The sequence below is a fragment of the Bos mutus genome, chromosome 1 (assembly GCF_027580195.1).
Source record: "Bos mutus isolate GX-2022 chromosome 1, NWIPB_WYAK_1.1, whole genome shotgun sequence".
NCBI lineage: Eukaryota > Metazoa > Chordata > Mammalia > Artiodactyla > Bovidae > Bos > Bos mutus.
In genome coordinates this window covers 72,022,504-72,044,631 of record NC_091617.1, presented here as the reverse complement: position 1 = coordinate 72,044,631, position 22,128 = coordinate 72,022,504, and the positions used below count along the sequence as shown (strand labels likewise).

At 49.8% G+C, this 22,128-nt stretch overlaps 1 protein-coding gene across 8 annotated transcripts in view; it reads right to left on the bottom strand.

Annotated features, from left to right (window-relative positions):
- Positions 1 to 20,302, bottom strand: part of TMEM44 (transmembrane protein 44) — a 49,744-nt gene extending 29,442 nt beyond the window's left edge. For 6 of the 8 annotated variants that reach the window (XR_011464316.1, XR_011464312.1, XR_011464314.1 and 3 more), the window contains exons 1-8: positions 19,375 to 20,302; positions 16,850 to 16,976; positions 14,935 to 15,028; positions 13,668 to 13,834; positions 13,376 to 13,462; positions 8,415 to 8,585; positions 6,908 to 7,048; positions 5,183 to 5,287 (exon numbers count right to left, since the gene is read on the bottom strand). Coding sequence is in view for 1 of the 8 variants with exons in the window: in XM_005903395.3 (XP_005903457.2) it covers positions 5,183 to 5,287; positions 6,908 to 7,048; positions 8,415 to 8,585; positions 13,376 to 13,462; positions 13,668 to 13,834; positions 14,935 to 15,028; positions 16,850 to 16,976; positions 19,375 to 19,529 (1,047 nt within the window). In the remaining 7 variants the exon portion in view is untranslated. The remainder of the gene's footprint in view (positions 1 to 5,182; positions 5,288 to 6,907; positions 7,049 to 8,414; positions 8,586 to 13,375; positions 13,463 to 13,667; positions 13,835 to 14,934; positions 15,029 to 16,849; positions 16,977 to 19,374) is intronic. The other 2 variants (XR_011464317.1, XR_011464315.1) reach the window with 2 other exon arrangements.
- Between the last annotated feature and the right edge of the window lie 1,826 nt (positions 20,303 to 22,128).

Below are 22,128 nucleotides of genomic sequence, written 5' to 3'. Positions count from 1 at the left end.
AACAGCTGCTCATACTGGTCCCCAAATCACGCAGGGCTGCAACCCTAGACAGGTCAAGGGCACAGATCCCTGTGAGAGTCAGCTGGAAGGGAGGAAAATCCACAAAGGAAACACAGGCAGAGACATAGGGAGGCGGGGAGCAGAGGCCTCCCAGCCACAACAACGAAAGACTCTATAAATTCCCCAGGCCTGATCACACCTGAGTCAACAGATAAAACGGAGTTTCAAATGCTGCGAGTTGTGGACTCCCAGGACCCCACGCCCTCGGCCCCTCAGGCCCAGCCTAGCCCCAGCTGCGCCTCTTGGGAAATCTCTCATTAGACCAGTGTTCAGGAGGGGATGTTGGGAAGAGTGGGGACCTCACTGGCTCGTTTGCCTGTTTCAAAGGGTAGTCCAAACTGGATGTGTATTAAAGCACATGGCATCATGATACCAAACCACAACATGCCCATCAGGACATTCTCATTAAAAAAAAAAAAAAATCTGCTAACATAGCAGGCATGAAATGGCGGCATAAAAATCATGTCCTTTCTATAAAAGCTCAGGGCCTGGAATCAGACATGCTTAGCATGAAACCTATTTTTGAGATTTTTCTAACTATGGGATCTTGGGCAAGTGAGTTAACCCTCTCTGTGCCTCAGTCTAAAACAATAATAAAAGTATTAAATATAATAATTTAGCATAATAATAATTCAACAATTTCTATAACAATAGAAATAACACTTGTATCTACTTCAAGTTGTTATAAGAATTTGTGTTGATGATAATTTTAAAAAACATTTATCAAGCATTTACTGGGTGTCAGCCATTATGCCAAGTAAGAAGCTGTATAACTGTAAGGAAAGGCACAGATCTGGGTAGAGACAGGTATGAATCCTGGTTCTAACACCAACAGATCATGTGACCTTGAGCAAGCTGCCTAACCTCAACTGGCCCCTTTTCCTTCTCCATAAAATGAGCATGGTAACCTCAAGGGTTGGGTGTTTGGATTAAATGATGTAATCTATGTAAAGCACTTAGACCAGTACTCTAAGCACTATAACCAGCACTCTAAGCACTATGACCAGTACAGTCATCACCAGAAGGGTTGGTTTTTATCAATTACTCAGAGCCTGACAGGTAGTTAGCCCTAATAAACAGACCACCACGGGAATGATGACTCTTCTGCCCAGGCTAGAGGCAGGGCTCCAGGCTCCCAGCTGGGAGCTGTCATGAAGACAACGCTCGCCCTCTGGTGGACACAGAAGGAAGAGAACAAGAGAACACAGTCTTCTCCCAGAGTCTGTTTCCCAGCAGGCATCCTCTCAAGACTCAGGTACAGGGAGTCTTGCGTTTAAGTGAACACAACTTTTCCATTATTGTTCTTTATTTTGCATCATTCTTTTTTATTTTGCATTATTATTTTTCAGAAATTCCATGATTTCAAAATTTCTAATGTAAAGTGTTGGCCAGATGCTGCCAGGGTTCCCTGTGCTTTCCCCAGGGCTTCCAATCACCCACCTACCCACCCACCCTCCTGATGGAAGAAGAGTTTAATGGCCAAAACAGGCTCTTAATTGTGAAAACGTGCTCCGAATCTCCCTGAACTTCACTTACATCACATACAGGCTATTTGCACCCACTTCCCAAGGAACAACAATAAGTAAAACCTCTCTATCAGGACCAAACTCTGAGTGTCAGCATGTCCCAAGGTCAGCTCAGTGGGGCCCCTACTACTGAACTCTTCGTTCCAACACACCTATGCTGAGAGCCTGTGACTCGATGCACCAGGGTTGACGCAGATGAGACAGAAGCAGACAAAGTTTATATCCAAGCAGGAGACAGAAAACAAAAGTAAAAGATCATGAAACGTGCTTTGCAGAGCATTTTAAAAGGTAATAAAGTAATACAGACGGTGACTGCAGCCATGAAATTAAAAGACGCTTACTCCTTGGAAGGAAAGTTACGACTAACCTAGACAACATATTCAAAAGCAGAGACATTACTTTACCAACAAAGGTCCATCTAGTCAAGGCTATGGTTTTTCCAGTGGTCATGTATGGATGTGAGAGTTGGACTGTGAAGAAAGCTGAGTGCTGAAGAATTGATGCTTTTGAACTGTGGTGTTGGAGAAGACTCTTGAGAGTCCCTTGGACAAAAGGAGATCCAACCAGTCCATCCTAAAGGAAATCAGTCCTGGGTGTTCAAGGACTGATATGGAAGCTGAAACTCCAATACTTTAGCCACCTGATGCGAAGAGCTGACTCATTTGAAAAGACCCTGATGCTGGGAAAGATTGAGGGCAGGAGGAGAAGGGGACGACAGAGGATGAGATGGTTGGATGGCATCACCGACTCAACGGACATGGGTTTGGGTGGACTCTGGGAGTTGGTGATGGACAGGGAGGCCTGGCGTGCTGCAGTTCATGGGGTCGCAAAGAGTCGGACATGACTGAGTGACTGAACTGAACTGAAAGTAAAACAGCAGAAGAGGTAATACACCCATTTGACTGGGTGGTGGGGGAAGAAGGCCTTCGGAGAAAGTGACGTTTTTACTGAACAGAAAGATGAGAAAGAAGCAGACATGTAAAAAAATCAGGAGGAAGAGCATGTAGGCAGAGGAATGAAGAGATATTCTGTGTAGCCAGAGAGGAGTGAAGCGGGGTAAAAGTGGAGGCAGTCAGGGATGGGGCAAGCACGGGTCTCGGAGGGTCTAACAGGTCTGTGTTAGGAAATTAGATTCTATTCTGTGTGAAATGGGAAGCCAGAAGTGAAGTGAAGTCACTCAGTCATATCTGACTCTTTGCAACCCCATGGACTATATACAGTCCATGGAATTCTCTAGGCTAGAATACTGGAATGGGTAGCCTTTCCCTTCTCCAGGGGATCTTCCCAACCCAGGGATTGAACCCAGGTCTCCTGCATTGCAGGCAGATTCTTTAGCAGCTGAGCCACAAGGGAAGCCAGAGGAGTGCTTTAAACCAAAGAGTAACAAGATGTAATTTACGTTTTAAACAGACCCTTAGGGTTACTGGTTGTAAGTGGAGGGGATAGGACAAAAATAGCAGTGAGGGGCAAACCAGTGACAAGTCTCCTGGATCTACTTGTTTCCCACTTTTTAAATTGAAGTACAGTTGATTTACAATGTTATGTTAGCTTTAGGTGTACAGCAAAGTGATTCAGTTATACATATTCACCTGTATATGCCTATATTCTTTTTTTAAATTCTTTCTCATTATACCTGCCAGACTCCTCTGTCCACGGGATTTCCCAGGCAAGAATACTGGAGTGGGTTGCCATTTCCTTCTCCATAGGATCTTCCTGACCCAGGGATCGAACCCAGGTCTCCCACATTGCATGTAGATTCTTTACCATCTGAGCCACCAGGGAAGCCCTACAGTTTATTACAAGATATTGAATATAGTTCCCTGTACTATGTAGCAAAATCTTGTCATTTATCTATTTTATACATAGTTGTGTGCATCTGTTAATCCCATGCTCCCAATTTATCCCTTCCCCTACCCTTCCACTTTGGTAACCATAAGTTTGTTTTCTATATCTGTGAGTCTATTTCTGTTTTGTAAATAAGTTCATTTGTAGTATTTTTTAGATTCCAAATAAAAGTGGCATCATATAATACTTGTCTTCCTTACTTCACTTACATGATAATCTCCAGGTTGGATCTACTTTATTTTTATTTATTCATTTTTTGGTTTTGTCCGTGCCATGTGGGATCTCAGTTCCCCAAACAGGGATCAATACCTATGTTCCCTGCATTGGAAGCGCAGAGTCTTAACCACTGGACCACCAGGGAAGTTCCTGGATCTACTTTAAATGAAGTATTTACAAGACTCGCCCACAGGTGAGATGGGCATAAGCATGTAGTGAGGAGAAGAGGAGGATCTGGGTTTGCCCCACTGCACTGACATGAGGAAGATAGGGAGAGGAGCGGGAGCCGGTCTGGGCATGGAAATCCAGAATTCCATATTATACACGGGGTGTGTGAGATGCCATGTGGTGATAATGAAGAGGTAGCAGAGCAGCCAAGACTAGAAAGGATGGAGACACAGGCAGGGGAGATCGCAAGGGCTGGCAGGTGGGGCTATGGGATCAGAGAAGGGAGCCCTCCTGAGGTGGAACTGGGGCACTGCAACCTTGAAGTCAGGCTCACCGGGAGGAGCCGCCAGGAGTGGGGAGTCGGAAAAACTAGGACAAGGAGGGCCCCAGAAACTGGAAGAAGCGGGTGGCTGAACGAGTTGAATCTCAACTAGGACAGACATTATCCCAGGATTTAGCGGTAAGGAGGTCACTGTAGCCTCGACAGGAACATCCTAGTGGGGTGTGGGATGTGAAGTGGATGTCTTACCACCTTTTTCAGTCTTTTCTCCAACTCTCCTCCTCCTGTTGCTGCTGCTGCTGCTAAGTCGCTTCAGTCGTGTCCGACTCTGTGCGACCCCATAGACGGCAGCCCACCAGGCTCCCCCGTCCCTGGGATTCTCCAGGCAAGAACAGTGGAGTGGGTTGCCATTTCCTTCTCCAATGCATGAAAGTGAAAAGTGAAAGTGAAATCGCTCAGTCGTGTCCGACTCTTGGCGACCTCATGGACTGCAGCCTACCAGGCTCCTCCGTCCACGGGATTTTCCAGGCAAGACTACTGGAGTGGGGTGCCATTGCCTTCTCCGCTCCTCCTCCTGAGGACCCCACGAACAGGCCAGAACCCCAGGAGTCACCCCATACCCTCACTGCTCCCACTGCTCTACCCACTGACTCCACTGAAGCTCTGCGTCTCCATCAGCTCTGACCTTGGTTCAGGCCACACCACCTCTTTCTTGGACTTGCAGCCGTTCCTCACTGACCCGCTTATCTTTAGGCTCCTCTCTCTAATCTGCCCCCAGCACGGCCTGAGTGATGGCCCTAAAATGCATGACTGACCCTGAGTCTCTAGTCCTGAAGTCTCCTGGACTCCTGTCATCCTCAGGATGATGCTCAGCTTCCATACTGTGACCTTGCCTCTTCGCCACCTTTTTATCTTCCCAGCTCTTCATCTGACCACCTCCTCCCTACCAAGGCCTTCAAAAGCTCTTTTTTACATGCTTTCCTGACTCATCCTGCCCCTCCTGCAGTTAAAGTGTCACCTCTCCAAGAAGCCTCCCATGACTACCCCCCACCCTCTGGGCACCCAGCTGTGGCTCATGGCCACTTGCCTGCTGCACCGGTTCAATGGTCAGCTCCATGTAGCGACTGATGGCTGCCATCCTCTGGAGTGGCTTGCAGTGTGGGAGTGTGGTGAGCGGCACCCAATCCGAGTTCTTTCAAAAGGAGACAGGAAGACAAAAAGGAAGAAGGAGACACTTTCTAAAAACAGGATTCCATTTTCTTCAAAAGAATCCCTACAGTATTTTTTCTGTTCTTTTATGGCACAACTCACTTTCTACTTCCTATAAGATGTATCTTATCTGTCTCTTTGATGTCACAGAAGGTGGGTGGGTCCGAAACTTTGCTGCACAGTGGAACTACCTGGGCTTCTTAAAAAACAGCTAATGTTTAGCTTTTAACCCCAGACATTCCTATTTAACCAGTGTGGAACTGACCTGGAGAGTTTAAAAGCTCCCGGGATAATTATAAAGTTTGGCAAAGCTGGGAGACCACGTAGGTGGGTGCTAAACAAATGCTTTTAGAAGAAGTGGTTCTCGAACTTCACTGTGCATCAGAAGCACCAGGAGGACTTATTAAAGCAATTGAGCTGTGTTTTGGTAGAGCTTGGTGGACCCTGGAATTTGCATTTCTTACAAGTTCTTGGGCGATGCTAGTCCAGGGACGACACTTTGAGAACCAGAGCTGTAAAGACTGCTGAAGAGATGGTGAAGGCTCTACTTACTCTCTTCAGAACACTAAACACATGGGGCTTTCCTGAAATATTTTAGCTCCCTTTTGGAATATAATTCACAACAGATTCTAGAATGGAATGAAAATAACATCCCATCAGAGCCTTCCTGGGAACTTGGATCTTTGGTCCAAGAACCTGTATCTCCCCTTTTAGCTTGGCCATACGTACACGCTATCTCCTGTTTCATTAGCTCAGTCAGATTATGCCGTTAAAGCTAGAGCATTTGGAGGAGTGGGCCTGGCTCACTCACATGGAGTCTCATTTCCACTCTGAAAGAAATGAGAATAGTGAAGAGTCTTCATAGGACACTAGATTTTTTTTTTCCTGAAAAAATTATCTTAGAAAAGAGGGAGGTGCTTTCTGTTCAAGTCTTTACAAGCTGTCTTATCATGAGGCACTCGTTCGATTATTTGCAGTCAAGGACTTCTGACAAAGACAAACTCCCTCAGTTAGCATAGTTCTCCTTACTTACAGGGGTCACCTGATTAAATCAGTAAAGACAGAGACAGACACATTTACAGATATGACATAATTGCAAAGGGCGGATCTTACTGTAAACAACACTTTAAAAATCAGCTTTTTAGCAATATCAACTTTTTAAAAAATTGTGTTATTGGTGGTGATGCTGTGGGTGTCAAATGCATGCAAAAGTAGGAACATAAGTTTTTACCAAACGAGGGCAAAAAGCACATTACTTCTAAACTCAAGTATTAATGTATATAGTAAGTGAATTTCAATATATGTGTAAATTACCAAATAGCATAAGTGGACATTTGACTGTTTTATCTACATTGCTAAAAAATGTTCAAGTTCATGCAGCAATGAAAGAAAAAACTTTAAAAATATTTTGTACTTGGAAAAACAGAGGATCCTATTTTCTCAGGGCACTCAGCATTGGGCATAACAGTAGTTCTTTAAAGTGACTGACTGGCCCACACCGAAGGGACCCCCAGATTCCCAGGCTGGGCCCTGGCGAGGCTCTCCACCTCTGCCCACGCTGGGCACAGACACTGGTTGGCCCCATCCAGCTGGGAGACCTTGCCTCGGTCATTGCCTCCTGGTTTTCTTCCTCCTTCTCTGCACAGGTCAGAAGGGCTTGGGTGTCAGGGTTCTCTCCCGCTTCAGAGGCAAATCCCAAGACCTGCCTCATCTTGCTCTTCATCACGCAGGAAAGGAAAATGATCTGAGAAGTGGAAGTTAAGGTTCAAGGAAGCAGAGAATTTCAGTTGCCTGATGCTGCCTTTACCTTGGCACCCCGAGGGCTCCACCCTGGAGTGACGCCCTCTCTCCCCAGAATCATCCTTCCAGGGTAGGCCTCAGAGCAGACACAAGACCATCTAAGGACAGAGCCAGGTCCAATTCTCTCTGTCCCCCCAGGGCCCACCACCCAGCCAGGTGCTCCAACAAGCACCCGGTGAATACTTGTTAAACCAAAGGATTATGAAAACCATCTTCCTCGGCTTAGGAGGGACGGTACATGTAGTGGGTTGAACAGCGTCCTCTCCAGATTCATATCCACCCAGAACTTCAGAATGTGACTTTATTTGGAAACAGGGTCTTTGCTGATATCAAGAGTTAGTTAAGATGAGGTTGGCAGTGGCCTAGGGCAGATAAGGTAAGTCCCACAACAGGAACTTCAGAGGAAGAGAAGACAGGCAGAGATGCACAAAAGGAAAAGGGCCATGTGACGGTAGAGGCAGAAATGGGAATTATGCTGCCAGGAACCAAGGCACCCCAGGAGCCCACCTGAAGCCGGAAAAGGCAGGGCGAGACTCTCTCTCGGAACCTTTGGAGGGAGTGTGGCCCTGTCTGGACTTGGGGCTTCTGGTCTCCAAACCTGAGAGAATAAATTCCTTTGGCTTAAGCCATCGAGTTTGTGGCAATGTAGGTGAGAAAATCTTTTTCGTAACTTTTATGCTAAATCCACAGGGTTTTTTCACACACTCCCTCGCCAGCCGAGGCTTATCCACTGTCAGCATCTCCACCCGCCACTGTCTGAGCTTAGTGTGCCCTTGAGGCCCTCACAGCAAGGTCACCGGGGTGTCAGCACATCGGGCAACATCCCCCTGGGGACAAGAAAGGGGGACAGCTTTTCTCCCTGCTTCCCCACCCCAGGCTCCAGCACCAAATAGGACAGGACGTGCAGGATCAGCTGTGCAGGCCAAGTCAGCTCTCAAAGCCCTTCCCAGCCCACGAGAAAGACAAGGCAAAGGTGAGAAAACAGATTCACAGAGGGTGGGTGGGGCCAGAGCAGCGGAAGCAGCATGGAGACAGGAGCTGGCTCTTCTCTGAGCTCAGGGCCAAGAAGTTCACATTCCCTCTCTGCAGTTTCACAGAGCTCCAGTCAAGAGATCCTTCTTCTTATTTAAAAAAGAAAAAAGAAAAAAACACATAATTGCACGCTGCAATTGTGTCTGCCTGCCCTAGGCTTCAAACCACCACCCTGGCCACTGAGAAAGAATTCTTTCTACCAAGCGGGTAGGAGGGCATGGTGGGGCAGAGGGGAGAGGAGACACAGGCAGTCCAGCCCCGGGACCCGGGGTGGATACAGACAGGTCCAGCGCTGCACGGCCGAGCGAGGTCAGCAACCAGGGCGTGGCCCGCAGCAGGTACTCAGGCCGCCGGTCATGGGCCACGATGGCCGAGGCGTAGAGGAGACCAGCCAGGGCTGACAGGAGCCGGGTCCACAGGTGGATGGAGGGAAATGTCTTACCCTGGCACTGGGCAGAGAGAGGAAGGGGCTGGGCTGGGAGGAGCACTGCCGCCTCACCCAGCTCCCTTCGGTTGATTCTAAGACCCTGGCCCCTTGATGTGAGAGGTTGGAGGGCAAGCCCTCTGACCAAGGCCAGCCCCCAAAGGAGTTGTTTCCACTGGGCTTCAAGCTGCTTCCGGGAATTCCCTGGCAGTCTGGTGGACTGCACTCTTTCACGGCAGGGGACACAGGTTCGATCCCTGGTCAGGGACCTAGGATCCCACAAACCATGAGCCAAGGCCAAAAAAATAGTTGCCCCCTTTGTCTGGTGAACTCCTATTCATCCCTCAGAACCTGGCTTAAAATCAACTCTGGGAAACCATCCCTTACCGCCTCCACCCTAAGGGGAGCAAGTAATTCCTTCTTCTGGGTCCCTCACACCTGACACTCCCTCTACTGGAGTGCCTTTCACCCTGGTCACGACTCAGCTCCTTACACAGCTGTCTGCTCAGCAGACAGAGAGCTCCTCAGAGCAGGGCTGAGGGCCTCACCGCCTGGGTGCCCTGGAACTCAGCACTGGGCAGGGGCCCGTGCATTTCAGTGGGGAGAGCATGAGGGAGATAGACTTATGGAGAGCCAAGCCCTGACCCTTCTCTTCCTGGGCCACCAACTCTGAACCAGGCCAGATGGGAAAGTCAGGGAAATTAGAGATAACATTCTGGTAATTTTGAAGCCAAGGGGTTATTTTTGGAGAATGAGTAATGAATATTGGTTTTTTAAAAAGGAAACATATGCAATATCCATATGTAAGTACCATTTACAGGTATAAAGTCACTTTCTATACACATTAAGTATATAAACACATATGTATTTCCAATTTATACAATTACATAGGTATTTAAATTAACAGAATACATATACATGTGTGTTTACATATATATACACATGTGTTTATATGCACACACGTGTTTACATATATATACACATGTGTGCTTACATATATACACGTGTGTCTACATATATACACACATGTGTTTACATATATATATATATACATAAACTTAGTTTGTTCATTAGATGACTGTATTTGGAGACATGCAGTCCTTGCCTAAGGAATGGACAAAATTCAAGAGAAAAAGCATGTTTTGGTTGATCTTCCCCATTTTAATTTTAATCCTCAAAAGGACTGAATTCCCAGTGGTTGGAACTCTGTGCTTTCACTGCCAAGGGCCTGGGTTCAATCCCTGATCAGGGAATTAGGGTCTCACAAGCCATGCAGAGCAGCCAAGGAAAAGGAAACAAAAAAAGATTCCTCAGGAGTGCTAGGTCTCCCTCTGCATCCCTTCTAACTTTGTTCCCGGGCCTCCCTGTCTCTGGCTCACTACCTGCTGGTGGCTCAGTGTGAAAAGTCCACCTGCCAGTGCAGGAGCTGCAGGAGATGTGGGTTCAATCCCCGGGTTGGGAAGATACGCTGGAGATGGAAATGGCAACTCATTCCAGTATTCTTGCCTGGGAAATCTCATGGACAGAGGAGCCTGGCGGGCTACAGTCTATGGGGTTGCAGAGTCAGACAGGACTTAATAACTAAACCACCACCACAACACCCCTGAACAGACAGCACCTAGCTGGGGAGGGTGACCCCTGAACCGCTAGCCCCAGAGGCTGCAGGTGGAGTGACCGCCCTTCCCTTGGCCCTTCCTACCTCACACAACGCAGGCAGCACCACAGTAGCAAGAAACCTTTGGGGTCCTCCAGCCCACCCACCCCATTTTACAGGGGACATTGATGGCCAGAGGCGCAGTGACTTGCTGAGAGGGGCTCAGCCGGAGGAGCCCTCTGGTCTCACTCTGGTGCCAACCCACGCCCAGCACCATCTGACTCAGCACTCAAGCTCTTGTCAGTGTCGGTACTAGGGCTCTGGAGGGCTAGAGAGCTCTGTTTGCTTGTGGCACTGGGCACACAGCAGGTGCCTCAAGCATTGCTGCTTGAAGACTGGAACTGGCTTGGTGACTCAAGATGTGGCAGGAGCTTCTCCAGCACACTCAGGCCTGCCTAACAGTTCAGGACTGATGGTTGAGGGGACAACCCACCTGGTGGTTTCCTGGCAAATTTGTGCTGGGGGTTGGAAGTGGGCCATGCCTCAGCCGCTCCTGCAGCAGCAATGATTCCCCATGTCATCAGCACAGTGCTCTGCTAATCAGAGCATGTTTCACACTCCTTGTCCCATTCAAGGACTTGCCCCTGGAAAAATGGGATCTTCTCCCATCAAAGCTACCCAGCTGGACTGCTCAGTGCCCCCACCAGGGGTAAGTTAGAAGCAGCTTCTGGGGGATCCAGGGTCTGAGGCCATGCTGGCTCAGCTTCCATTACACCCCAGTCCTGCTGGCTTTCTTCCTAATGAGGGAACCCTAGCTCTGGGCTTTTGTTCACTGGGCCAGACACACTCAGGGCTGGCAGTCCCCCCTAGATTACCCAGCTCAGTCCCTGCAATCTCCCTCTATCTTCCTGCCAAGGGGTCATCTGGCTTGAATGCCTCTAGTGATGAGGAGCTCACTACCTACTAAAGCAGGAATAACAATACCAATTGCTGTCAACATGCCAGCCACTGGGCAAAGTGTCTAACCCATGGAGTCTTTTTTCCCACTGAATGGGAAGTGGCCCTCCCAGTAACCTCCTGGTTATTGGTTTCGGTCTTGGTTCTGATCACTAAGACTGCAGAGAACAAGGCTACTCTTTCTGCCTCAAGACAGCCCTCCATTTCCGGTATCCATGAACTCCCTATTTTCTAGGCCAGATACAGTTGCTCAGTAAGAAATGTCTCCTGGCACTACCCTGGGCAGACCCCAAATGTCGGGCACACAGCAAGAAGTAAAACTGAAAGGGCCACTGCTCTCACGGTGCCCACCCTCTGCTGGGGAACCAGGCAGCCACTAGGCAAATAGCTAAAGGAGCTAATTTCAGGCTGTGATAAATGTGATCAAGAAAATGAAGCAGAGGGAGGGACCCAGAGGTGGGGCTGGCCTGAGGTATTTTAGGGGGGCTGGTGTTATGGGTTGGATTGAGTTTCCCCAAAAAGACATTGGAATCCAACTCCCAGAGCTAGTAAATGTAGCTTTATTTAGAAGTAGGGTCTTTGTAGATGATCAGGTTAAGCTGAGGTTGTTAGAATGAGCCTTAGTCCAAGATGACTATGTCCTTATGAAAAGGGGAAAGTCAGATACAGGAACGTATGGAGGAAAGGCCACGTGAAGACTACATGCATTGGTGTGTGTGCGTGTGCATGCACACTCACACACACACATGGAGAACACCACACAAATCCTGGAGTTGTGCTGCCACCAATCAGGGAACTAGCAGAAGCTCAGGGAAGGGCCTGAAACAGATCCCTCTCTAGGACCTTCAGAGGGAGCGTGGCCCTGACACTTTGGGGTCGGGCCTCTGGCCGCTGAGACTTAAGACAATACATTTCTGTTGTTCCAAGTCTGTGATACTTTGTTACTGCAGGCGTAGGAAACTTTTACAATACAGGTGGTCAGGGCACTGCAGCAATTTCTTCAAAGGTTGTCACGTGACACAGCTTCCCAGCCCCCACACCACCCTGAAGACCCATCCCAGGGGGGCTGAACTGAGCACAGTACTCCCCACACTCTGGAGATCACACCTTTGCTGAGGAGGCCCGGTGCCCTGGGAGGTTTCACTGCTGCTCTCAGAGTGCTCAACTAAGCCCCCACCATCCCCAAATCCTGTTCTCCTGGAACTGCTATTAAATCACAGCGCTGGGACTTCCCTGGTGGTCAGGTGGCTAAGGCTCTGCACTCCCAGTGCAGCGGGCCCCAGTTCGATCCCTGGTCAGGGAACTAGATCCCAAATGCTGCAACTAACAGTTTGCATGCCACAACTAAAGATCCCATGAGCCACAACAAAGGTCAAAGGTCCTGAGTGCTGTGGTTAAGACCCGGCCCTGCTGAATAAATAAATTAATATAAAGAAACACAGTGCTCTTGGGCAAGTGACTATTTTAAGACTAAATGATGGGCTGGCACATTCCTGGGGTCACGTAATATGTGGCTCTCTTGCAGGTGCCCTCTTGCCTTGGTGGCCTTTCCCGTGCTCTCCGCTGCCCCTAGTGCCTCCCCTCACCTCTGCTTCCTCAGGCCCCACCCTGCCTTCCTGCCAGCCCAGGCACTCCAGCACCCAGTGGTGTCAACAGTTTCCACCCTCATTCATTTGCACAACGCAGAGGTTTCTCTCCCTCTTTTCCAAAACCCCAAACATTTGATTCTCTTTCTTAGAGCATTCGAACACCTTGTTTTCCATTTCTGTGTCTTCTTGAGACTGAGCTTGCCAAGGGCAAGCAGGACATCTCAAGTCATGTCTGTTTCCCCCAGGGGATTGGCCAACATAGGGTTTCCTTTACCCCAGACACTGGGAAAATATCTGCCAACAAGACACTCTTGAATATAAAGAGCCCAAGAGCTGAACAATCCTATCTTCCAAAACCTCAAACCTTTTCATTCCTAGGATGCTTGTTCATCCAAACCCAGGGGCTCCTTCCTGAGAACCTGCTTCTCATTTGCTACAAGAAATGGAGTGAACACAGAGCCCTCCCGCTGTGAGCCTCAGGATCCCTGGAGGCTGGGGCCAGCTGTCCTCTGCCCCGCACACACATATACACAAACATACCCACCCCATACATACACACACGGCTGGGCACATGGGGACACCACCTCTCCACCCCAGTGACCTGGAGCTAGGAGGATGGTCCCAGATACCCTAAGACCTGCAGGAGTGACCCCACAGTCCCAGCCCCAGGCTCACGATTCTGGAGAGTGGGGGGATCCGGGAAACCCAGGAGCCCAAGGCCGCGATGCCACCCAGCAGGAAGCCGAGGATTTCTGTATTGTCCTGTGGGAACAGTGATACACTCAGCACCCTGGGAAGACACCCAGGCACCCTTGGCCCACCCTTTTCTGCTTTTAGGTGGTTCTTCCCAGCAAGGCCTAGACCTGGCCCCACCCCCAGGACACTGGTTGGGACTGTGTGGAGGGGAGGCACCCGCATTCCCCGACATCATACCACTCTCCCCCAGCCCGAGCAGGCCTGGCCTCACCTGCACCAGGATGCCCAGCAGCCTCCTCTGCGGCCCTCGGTCACGGCCTGAAGCCCATGGGATGGCAGCCCACAGAGCCCAGCCTGGGCCCAGGCTCAGTGGCAGGACCAGGGCAAACATGCTGGCCTGGAGCCGCCGCCTCCTCTTCCTCGCCCGGGAGCCCCGTCCTGCAACAGACACCAAGATCCTGCTCGGCTGCCAGGATCTGGAACCTGACAGACAGCTGCGTGGGAAGAACTGGTGTTGACCCTGGCCACGAGGCCAGCAGGGGCTCCCACGTTGTTCCACAGGCCAGACCTTGCCCACTCTTGAAGGGCCTGTGGTCGTGCCCCCTCATTCCTCCCATCCCCCATGCCTGGTGCTCTTCCCCTTCTCAGCCTTTCACGTAGTTTTGTTTCAAGGCAGGTCAGCGTTATCCTTTATCACATACATCTGCGTGCACACAGTGCTATTCATCCTAGACTGGAGCCCCCTAAGGGCAGGCACTGTGCCTAGGCAGCTCTAGAGTCTGCACAGAGCCTGGCACTGAGCAGAACCCGCACAAGCTTGGTGAATGCACCATGAGTGGGTGGAGTGGGGCCAAGGCATCAAAACTGTGAACAGGAGAAGCATCGACTTTGAAAGACTCCTTGAAATAGAAGACAGATCCTCTGCTGAACAATTCCAAAAACAGCATTCCTCCTCTGGGCAGCATTGAGCCCAAGGACATCTTACATTACGCCCTGGTACAAGCATTTCCTTTTCAGATAAGGGTCCGAGCGTGTTGCTGCCCCTTGTCAGGAATGTCTGATCCCACATATTCCCAGCCTACTCATCCCATCTCAGCCACCTCCAGCCCCTGCTCTGCCTGAGGCCGTGCAGGCCGGTTCCTGGACTCCATTTCCAGAAGTGGTGGGGCTTCACCTGAGCCCCCGGACTTGCACACTGAGTATCACCATCTGTCCCCTAAGCCCTGCCCCCTCCTTCTTCCCGACCTCTTCCCAGGCTGCTCTTTCATCTGGAAGGCCCTTTCCTGCAGTCCCAGTTCCAACGTCACCTTCTCCAGACACCTGCAGACCCTCCCCTCCTCTGCTGCCCACCATGCGCACACCCCTCACTAGCAGTGCTGACTACCTTTTAGGGCCCTGACTCCCTGCTCTGGCTGAGGCCGGGGAGCTCGCCCATTCATCTGTGCCTGGCAGGGGCCCAGCTCGGGCACGACAGGGAGAGGTGCTGATGAATGAAATGAGTGGGTGATGAAGTCAGGAACAGGTGGCAGCACACTCACCCGAATTAGACTTGAATTTGGAGCCACAGACTGGGAAGAGAACGGACACAAAGTTCACCAGGTCGACAGCTGCTAGGTAGGTACCAGTGAAGACCTGCGAGCAAAGGAAAGGTCTTGGTGTTCAAACCTCTTTAAACAACTGAAGTACCTCTTGTTCTGGATCTCCTCCACCACATATGTTCCACTGAAACAGGGTTTCCAGGGATACTTCCCAACCCATAAAGGTTGGTTATCACCTCCATTTGAGGAAATGGGGTTTTGCTCAAGTGATCAAAGCCATTATGAAAACGTTCATCATAGAGATGGGACAGGATCCCAGCCCGCCACACTTTCCATAGTACGGCGTAGTCTTATGCAACTTTGGCCCAGCCACTGACCTTCCCAGGGCCTCTGTTTCCTCATCTGTAAAGCAGGGATAATAACAGCACTTCTCTCAGTGTGAAGTAGATGATATGAGCTGACCTGTGGAAAGTTGCTTAGGCCAGTGATTGGAGGAAAGTAAGATGCACCTGGCCCACTCCAGTGTTCTTGCCTGGAGAATTCCAGGGACGGGGGAGCCTGGTGGGCTGCTGTCTATGGGGTCACACAGAGTCGGACACGAATGAAGCGACTTAGCAGCAGCAGCAGCAAGATGCACCTGCCGAAACTTGCACTCGCTACTGACACTATAGTTGACACTTGAACAGCTCAGGGGTTGGGGCGCCCACTTCCTTGCAGTGGAAATTCTGAGTGTCACTTTGCAGTAGGTCCTCTGTATCCTGTGTTCTGCATCCACAGATTCAACCACCCATGGACCGTGGGGTGCCATAGTGTGTATTATTTGAAAAAATCCACGTATAAGTGAATGCACACAGTTCAAACCCGTGTTGTTCAAGGGTCCACTGTATTTAGTGCTTAACAGCATGTGTTCTAGGGTTTGAATCCTGACACTGCTACTTACAAGAGAGTGACTTTAGCATGGTTATTTAACCTCTCTACACCTCTCCACACCTCTTTTACACCTCGTATGTAAAACAGGGATGATGCAAGCACCCATAATTTAAGGATTAAGTGATTTAATATATGAAAAACCCTTACTATTTAATAAATATCAGCTATTATTATTGGACTTGAGCTGAACTTCATTATCTTTTATCAGCTAGTGAGAATTGCCTCCAAAACGAAAGGTGATTTGTTTCTGATAGAATGCTGCTCACAGCAGGGTCTAGAACTCTCCAAATCTGTGTGCGACCACCAGGCTGCCCTCCATCGCATTTCCCTGGGTGGCAAAAGGCCAGGACCAGCCTCCTGAAGTGGGGCCCACAGGTCCTTCTTCCTTGGGATATGTGTTTTGAGATAGGCCCCTTTCTACACAGATTTGTTTAAGGTCCCAGACTTTGGAAAAACTTGAAATGTTTCTCATTTGCTCCAAAGCCCACATCACCACCTGGGAAAGGATTCAGATACCCCTGCATGAGTGGGGACAGTGCCTGGGCTCTAAAAAACAGTAACAGCAACCATCCTTTTTTTTTTTTAATTGGACATCTACTATGTGCCAGCTCCTGTTTTAAGTGCTGGGGAGATGGCACTGAATTAAAGTTGTTGCCCTTATGAAGCTGACATGCTAGTAAGGGTTAACACGCAATAAAGAATAGACATAATGAATAAAGTAAAGCAGATGGTATATTAAGGGGGAAATGAGCAGGATAAGGGGTCTGGAGCAGCTGTGGGAGACGCAGGGCACAATTTTTAACAGATGGTCAGGAGGTCTTATTGAGAGGAGATTTTTGAGCAAAGACTTGAAGGAGGTAAGCAGCGAGTCACGTGGTTATTGGAGGAGCAGAAAGGCCAGCAGGGGCACAGACCCTAGGTCAAAGCTGCTTTGCGTGGGGAAGGAACAAAGCAGAGGCCACAGTCACCTGTGGGCCCAACCCACCTGAATGGTGAGCTGTTTGGCCAAAATCGCCCCAATGGTGTCACACAGACTGATCAGGAGGCAGCACGCAGCCCACAACGCTGACTGGTCCCGTCCAGATTTCCTCCCACATCTCAGATACAGAAGCCTGAGGAGACAGACAGGAGTGTGGACAGAATACAGAAATGTAAGGCTGGGCTCCCAGAGCAGGTGTCTGAAAAAGGCAGTTGTGACTTGGTGTCCTTACGAATCACTTTCTTCCCCAGATATTCACCAGGTGTTTTTGACCTTAGTTTACAGATGCAAAAAGTAAAGGATGGAAAGGACTCTGAGCCTCTGACCAACAAGCCCACAGCAAGAGCCAGGCCTCACAAAAGGAGGAGTTTCTTTCCCCCTATCAATCTGGCTGCCTCAAATTCACGACCCACCTCTCAGTGCTGACAAACGAGCTGTCAGCTTTTCTTTTTTTGAAAGGAAACAGGAGAGTTATAAAAGTAATCCAATCATTGCAGTTTTACTGCAGAGCAGAGTTAATTGCCTAAATTAAAAAGGCAACTTGTTTCTTTGCAATTAACATGAAATCCTTCTAATCCATCTGTGCAGTGAGATGGCTCAGTTTCTGCCAGCTGCATCTGAGTTGATTTCATTTTGGGTGCACGTTCTTTGCACACCAGGGAAGACTCCTCAAAGATGCTGTGGCACTTTGGATTGCCACTGCTGGCTTCTCTCTCCCTTACTGCTCACTTTCTACCCTCTCATTCCCCCAGGAATAAGTGCAGGAAGGCAGGACAAGCTGGAAGGGGCAGATGTCTCTTTGTCAGCATCATCAGTCGGATCTTGGAAATACTTTGTCTGAGATGTTTTCCTGCCAACGTTTCTACAGGGAGACTGAGGCACAGTTGCAGCTCTGGTTTCATTTCCTTTAACCACAGGGTAGGACTTACTCCACATCATTAGGACCATTTGGCCAGTTCTGAGCATCAGCCCTTGGGACAAATTGATGTGGACAGAAGACGACTGGGCTCCCAAACATTCCTGACTGGCCAGACAAAGCCCAGAGCTCCCAGTGGGAATGTCAACTGTTAATTTTGAGTCCTGAAACTGAAGGACTGAGAGTGAAGACTCTACACTAGAGACTCTCCAAGTTGGACCCAAGTTAGAAATAATTCATTTCAACCCTCCTATTTGAGAGAGGAGAAAACTGAGGGCTATGGTGAAAGGTGAGTTAACGGCAGGCCTTCCACTTTACCTGCGGAGGCCCTGCGTGTGCCCTGCTGATCTCCAGTTCTCAGGGGTCAGGGACCCTGAGTTGGCCCTGATCCAGCCCCTACACAGCTGAGGCAGGGTGGAAAGGCAGAGGCTCTGCTCTCAGCCCAGCCAGTGGGCATTCTCACAGAAGCTCTGTAACGGAGGGTAAGCTGTCTGATAACACCCATCTCAGAGGGTGGCGGTGATGAACATGTGAGACAATGCAGGTAAACTGCCTCCTTAGTTCCCATCCTCTGGTCTGGGTAGTCACCTCACAAGCCTGCCCCTTCCAGTAGGTCCTGGGGTTTCAGTTCTACCCATTCACTCAGGCAAGTTAGTTAGCTTGTCAGAACCTCAGGCGTCCTCATTTAAACAGAGTCAGTGACAGTCCCTGCCTCACGGGGTGGTGGCAGCGATTGGTGAGTTAACGATGGCAGGACTAGGCCCTCAGCAAATGTTCCAAGTGTTTTCTTATTCATGGCCTGCAGACTCTCTCCAACAACATCAGACCTGAAGTAAACGGGATTGAGTGCTAAAGGTGGGCAGGTGCCAGCCTCCCTGGTGGTGGTCCTTCTCTCCCTCCCCCTCCACCTAGGGAATACATGGTGGGGGGCACCATCCTTCAGAGCTTGGGACAGGGTGGCAGAAGACCTAGAGGCCACCTTTAGCCAGACATCACCCTTAGAACCCAGGTTACGGTGATCACTCAGCCAGATCACTTCCAGTGTTGGCAAAGTTTGTAGCCAGAGTTATATAATTACCTCTCCCCTTCTCAGCTAGGAGGGCCTTGGGTAAACTGAGTCCAGAAACATGGAGAGACAGGCTCACGTTCTCTGCCAAGGGTGGATGGCAGTGCGGGAGCAATAATAATGCTGTTTAATGAGCACTTAAGAAGAGCTCTACCAGCACTAACTCATTGGATCCTCCCATTCAGTCCTATGTGCTAACATCCCCATTTATGTGAGGATAAGTGAGTCCCAGGGACTTTACACCTCGCCCAGCTCACAGGGCCAGTCAGTGGGGAAAGGCTAACAAGAGAACCCAGGACTGGCGGCTTCCAGTCCACGGTCCCGCCCACCATACCACCCAGCCTTCTGTGGGCTCCCAGCCCAGCCTCCTCGTTCGTGGAATCCGGAAAGAAGGATCTGATTTCAGTCTACAGCAAAATGTTCCTTTCAACCCTGGAATTGTCTTGCCTCTTGGATCCTCCCTTTCTGCCCTCCTCCTTCTAGGTGCCCAAGAGCGAGTCAGCAGGGCCAGCGCCCCGTTCCCCCCGCAGCCGCCCCGGCCCCCATTACAGCGCGTGGACGGCGATCCAGCAGGAAGAGGAGCAGATCCACAGGCCGAAGGAGATGCAGACACGGTGGCGGGCGAAGCAGCGGTCCAGGTAGTCCCAGTCCCAGAGCGCGAGCGCCGGTGCGCGGCTGGGAGCCTCCCCCATGGCAAGCTCCATTCCGCCCAGTCCGGTGCCCGCGCCTTCGCGTGGCCAGGGACCCGCGTGCAGCCTTCCTTGCTGCCCGCGGCCCCGGCGCTGCCGCCCCGCACGCCCCCTTCTGTGTTCTGTTCCGCCGCACCAGGCCAGCCCGAGCACACCGTCGGCCGGCCGGAGATGGGCGCGCCCAGCTCCGCGCTCCCGGGGGCGGGCGGCGGCGGTCAGGACTCCAGGGAAAAGTTTCCGGAACCGTGCTGCTCCCCACCCCTCCCGCTATTGTCGGGGGTCTGCGGGCGAGAGGCCGCCCCCCAGCGGCGGGAGCCCGGAGCAGCCTCGGCACAATGGCTGCGCTCCCTGCCCCGCAGACAGAAGGGGCGCGGCTCCGCGGACCCCTTCGCTGTCACCCATCCCCCAAACCGGAGGCCAGAGCGGAATACAGTGACCTGCCAGCCCAGTGGGAGGCACCTTCATTACCCGACATTTCCTGAGCCAAACAATACACACTTCGCTCCCGGCGAGCCGCTTGGGCTCTGGTGATCCCGAGAGGTGTGAGATCGTTAAAATGGCACGATACAAAGGGTGCGGTGGGAGGCCAGGAAAGAGGAATGGCACGCGCTCCCCGTCATCCTCTCTCACCCTCTTTTCTGAGGCTGTGGCTGCACCCTGCGTCCCCACCATTTGCTCAAGCGGGGCTCTAGAAGTGAAGTCCTCCTAGGCGGCGACCCCCGCAGTCAGGGAGCCCCGTGATTTTTGCAATCTGCCCCCTCCCATTCAGACACACGGCCACTCAAGTACATGGGACTATTTTTCTTGAAAATAAACTATTATAATTTAAAATTTTCCTTGTTGATTTTTAATAACTTAAAGAAGGACTTGTCTGTATCATTTCTTTTTTTATTTTTAAAGATAGCTCTATGGAGATCCCATTCATATACCATAGAAAATTCACCCTTTTAAAGTGTACAAGCCAGTGGTTTTTAACATATCCACCGAGTTGCTGCAGCCACCATCATTATCGAATTGTAGAACGTTTTCATTACCTGGCAAAAAACCTAGTACCCACTAGCGTTTAGTTACTCTCCGTCCCCCTCAAGCACTCCCAGCCCTCAGCAGCCTGTGTCTCTATGGATTTGTCTATGCCGGACATTCCTTATAAATGGAATCATCCAATAGATAACCTTTTTGTGACTGACTTCTTTCACTCAGCATGATGTTTTTAAGGTTCATCTACATTGTGGCATGTATCAGAGGGTCATTTCTTTGTTTTTTATTTATTTGACTGCACCGGTGGTTGCGGTACTCAGGAACTTCCATCTTCATTGAGGCATGCAGGGATTTAGTTCTCTGACAGGGATTGAAGTGGGGTCCCCTACCTTGGGAGTTCGGAGTCTTAGGGACTGGACCACCAGAGAAGTCCCCATTTTTTTTTCACGACTAAAAAATAATCCACTGTATGGGTGTACCACATTTTATTTATCTTTTCATCACTTGATGGACAATTGAGTTGTTTCCACTTTGGGGACATTATGAACGATGCTATTACGAACACTTGTGTACAAGTTTTTGTGTGGATACAGGTTTTCAGTCTCTTGGGCATATACCTGGGTGTGAAATTGCTGGGTCCCCGGGTGACTCTGTGTTTCAAGTTTTGAGGAACTACTGGACTGTTTACCAAAGTGGCTGTGCCATTTCATGGGTTCATTCATCTTTAAAAGTTAGGATCACTCACGGGAGAAATGAACACTGTCAGTCTTTGTGCTAAGAGCTGGGGACACACTGCTGAGAAAAACAGACATGGTTCCCACCTACCTTTACAGTTCAGTAGAAGAGAAAGATATTACGTAGGCAATTGAGCAAATAGAGATTAAATATATTATTAAACAAAAGGGGCCAAAATTCAAATAAGTAAAATGATTAAGACGAAGTATAAAATTAATGCCAACTAAGACAGTTGGTTCAGTGGTAAAAAATTCACCTGTGAATGAAGGAGATGCAAGTTTGATCTCTGGGTCGGGAAGATGCCTGGAGGAGGAAATGAAAATCCACTCCAGTACTCTTGCCTGGAGAATCCCATGGACAGAGGAGCCTGGCAGGCTACTGTCCGTGAGGTTGCAAAGTTGAATACAACTGAGCATGCATACATGCGAGACACGATTAGAGGGGTAAATTAAAAGGAAAAATATATACAACCCAAGTTTCTCATAGTCTATAAACAATAAATACCCTTAGTCTAATCTCTGCCTTCTGGTTCTTTTTTTTTTTTCCTTCTTTTTGTTCTTGTCTTCTGGGTTTTTGTGGGTTCTTCCGGTGTTCTCCTCTGTGCTTATGAATGGTCGTCTCTGCCTGGATCTAATCACGCATGGGTGCTGACTGGTGGCCACCTAGATCCTGGGTTCCTCTGGTGCCTACAGCTCCCAGAGGCAGGTCTATCCCCAAATCATCTATCCCACTAGTCGTCTTGCTAAAGTGAGCACTGTCCAGTTTGGTGTTGCCCTTTCACCAGGCCCAAGATCACCTGATACTATCAGTTTTGCTTAGGTCTGAAATTACCACGGTTTAAGTTGATTCAGTCTTTATTATGGTTTCCTTCTCCCTCCGCCTCAGCATAAATCCTGGGGAA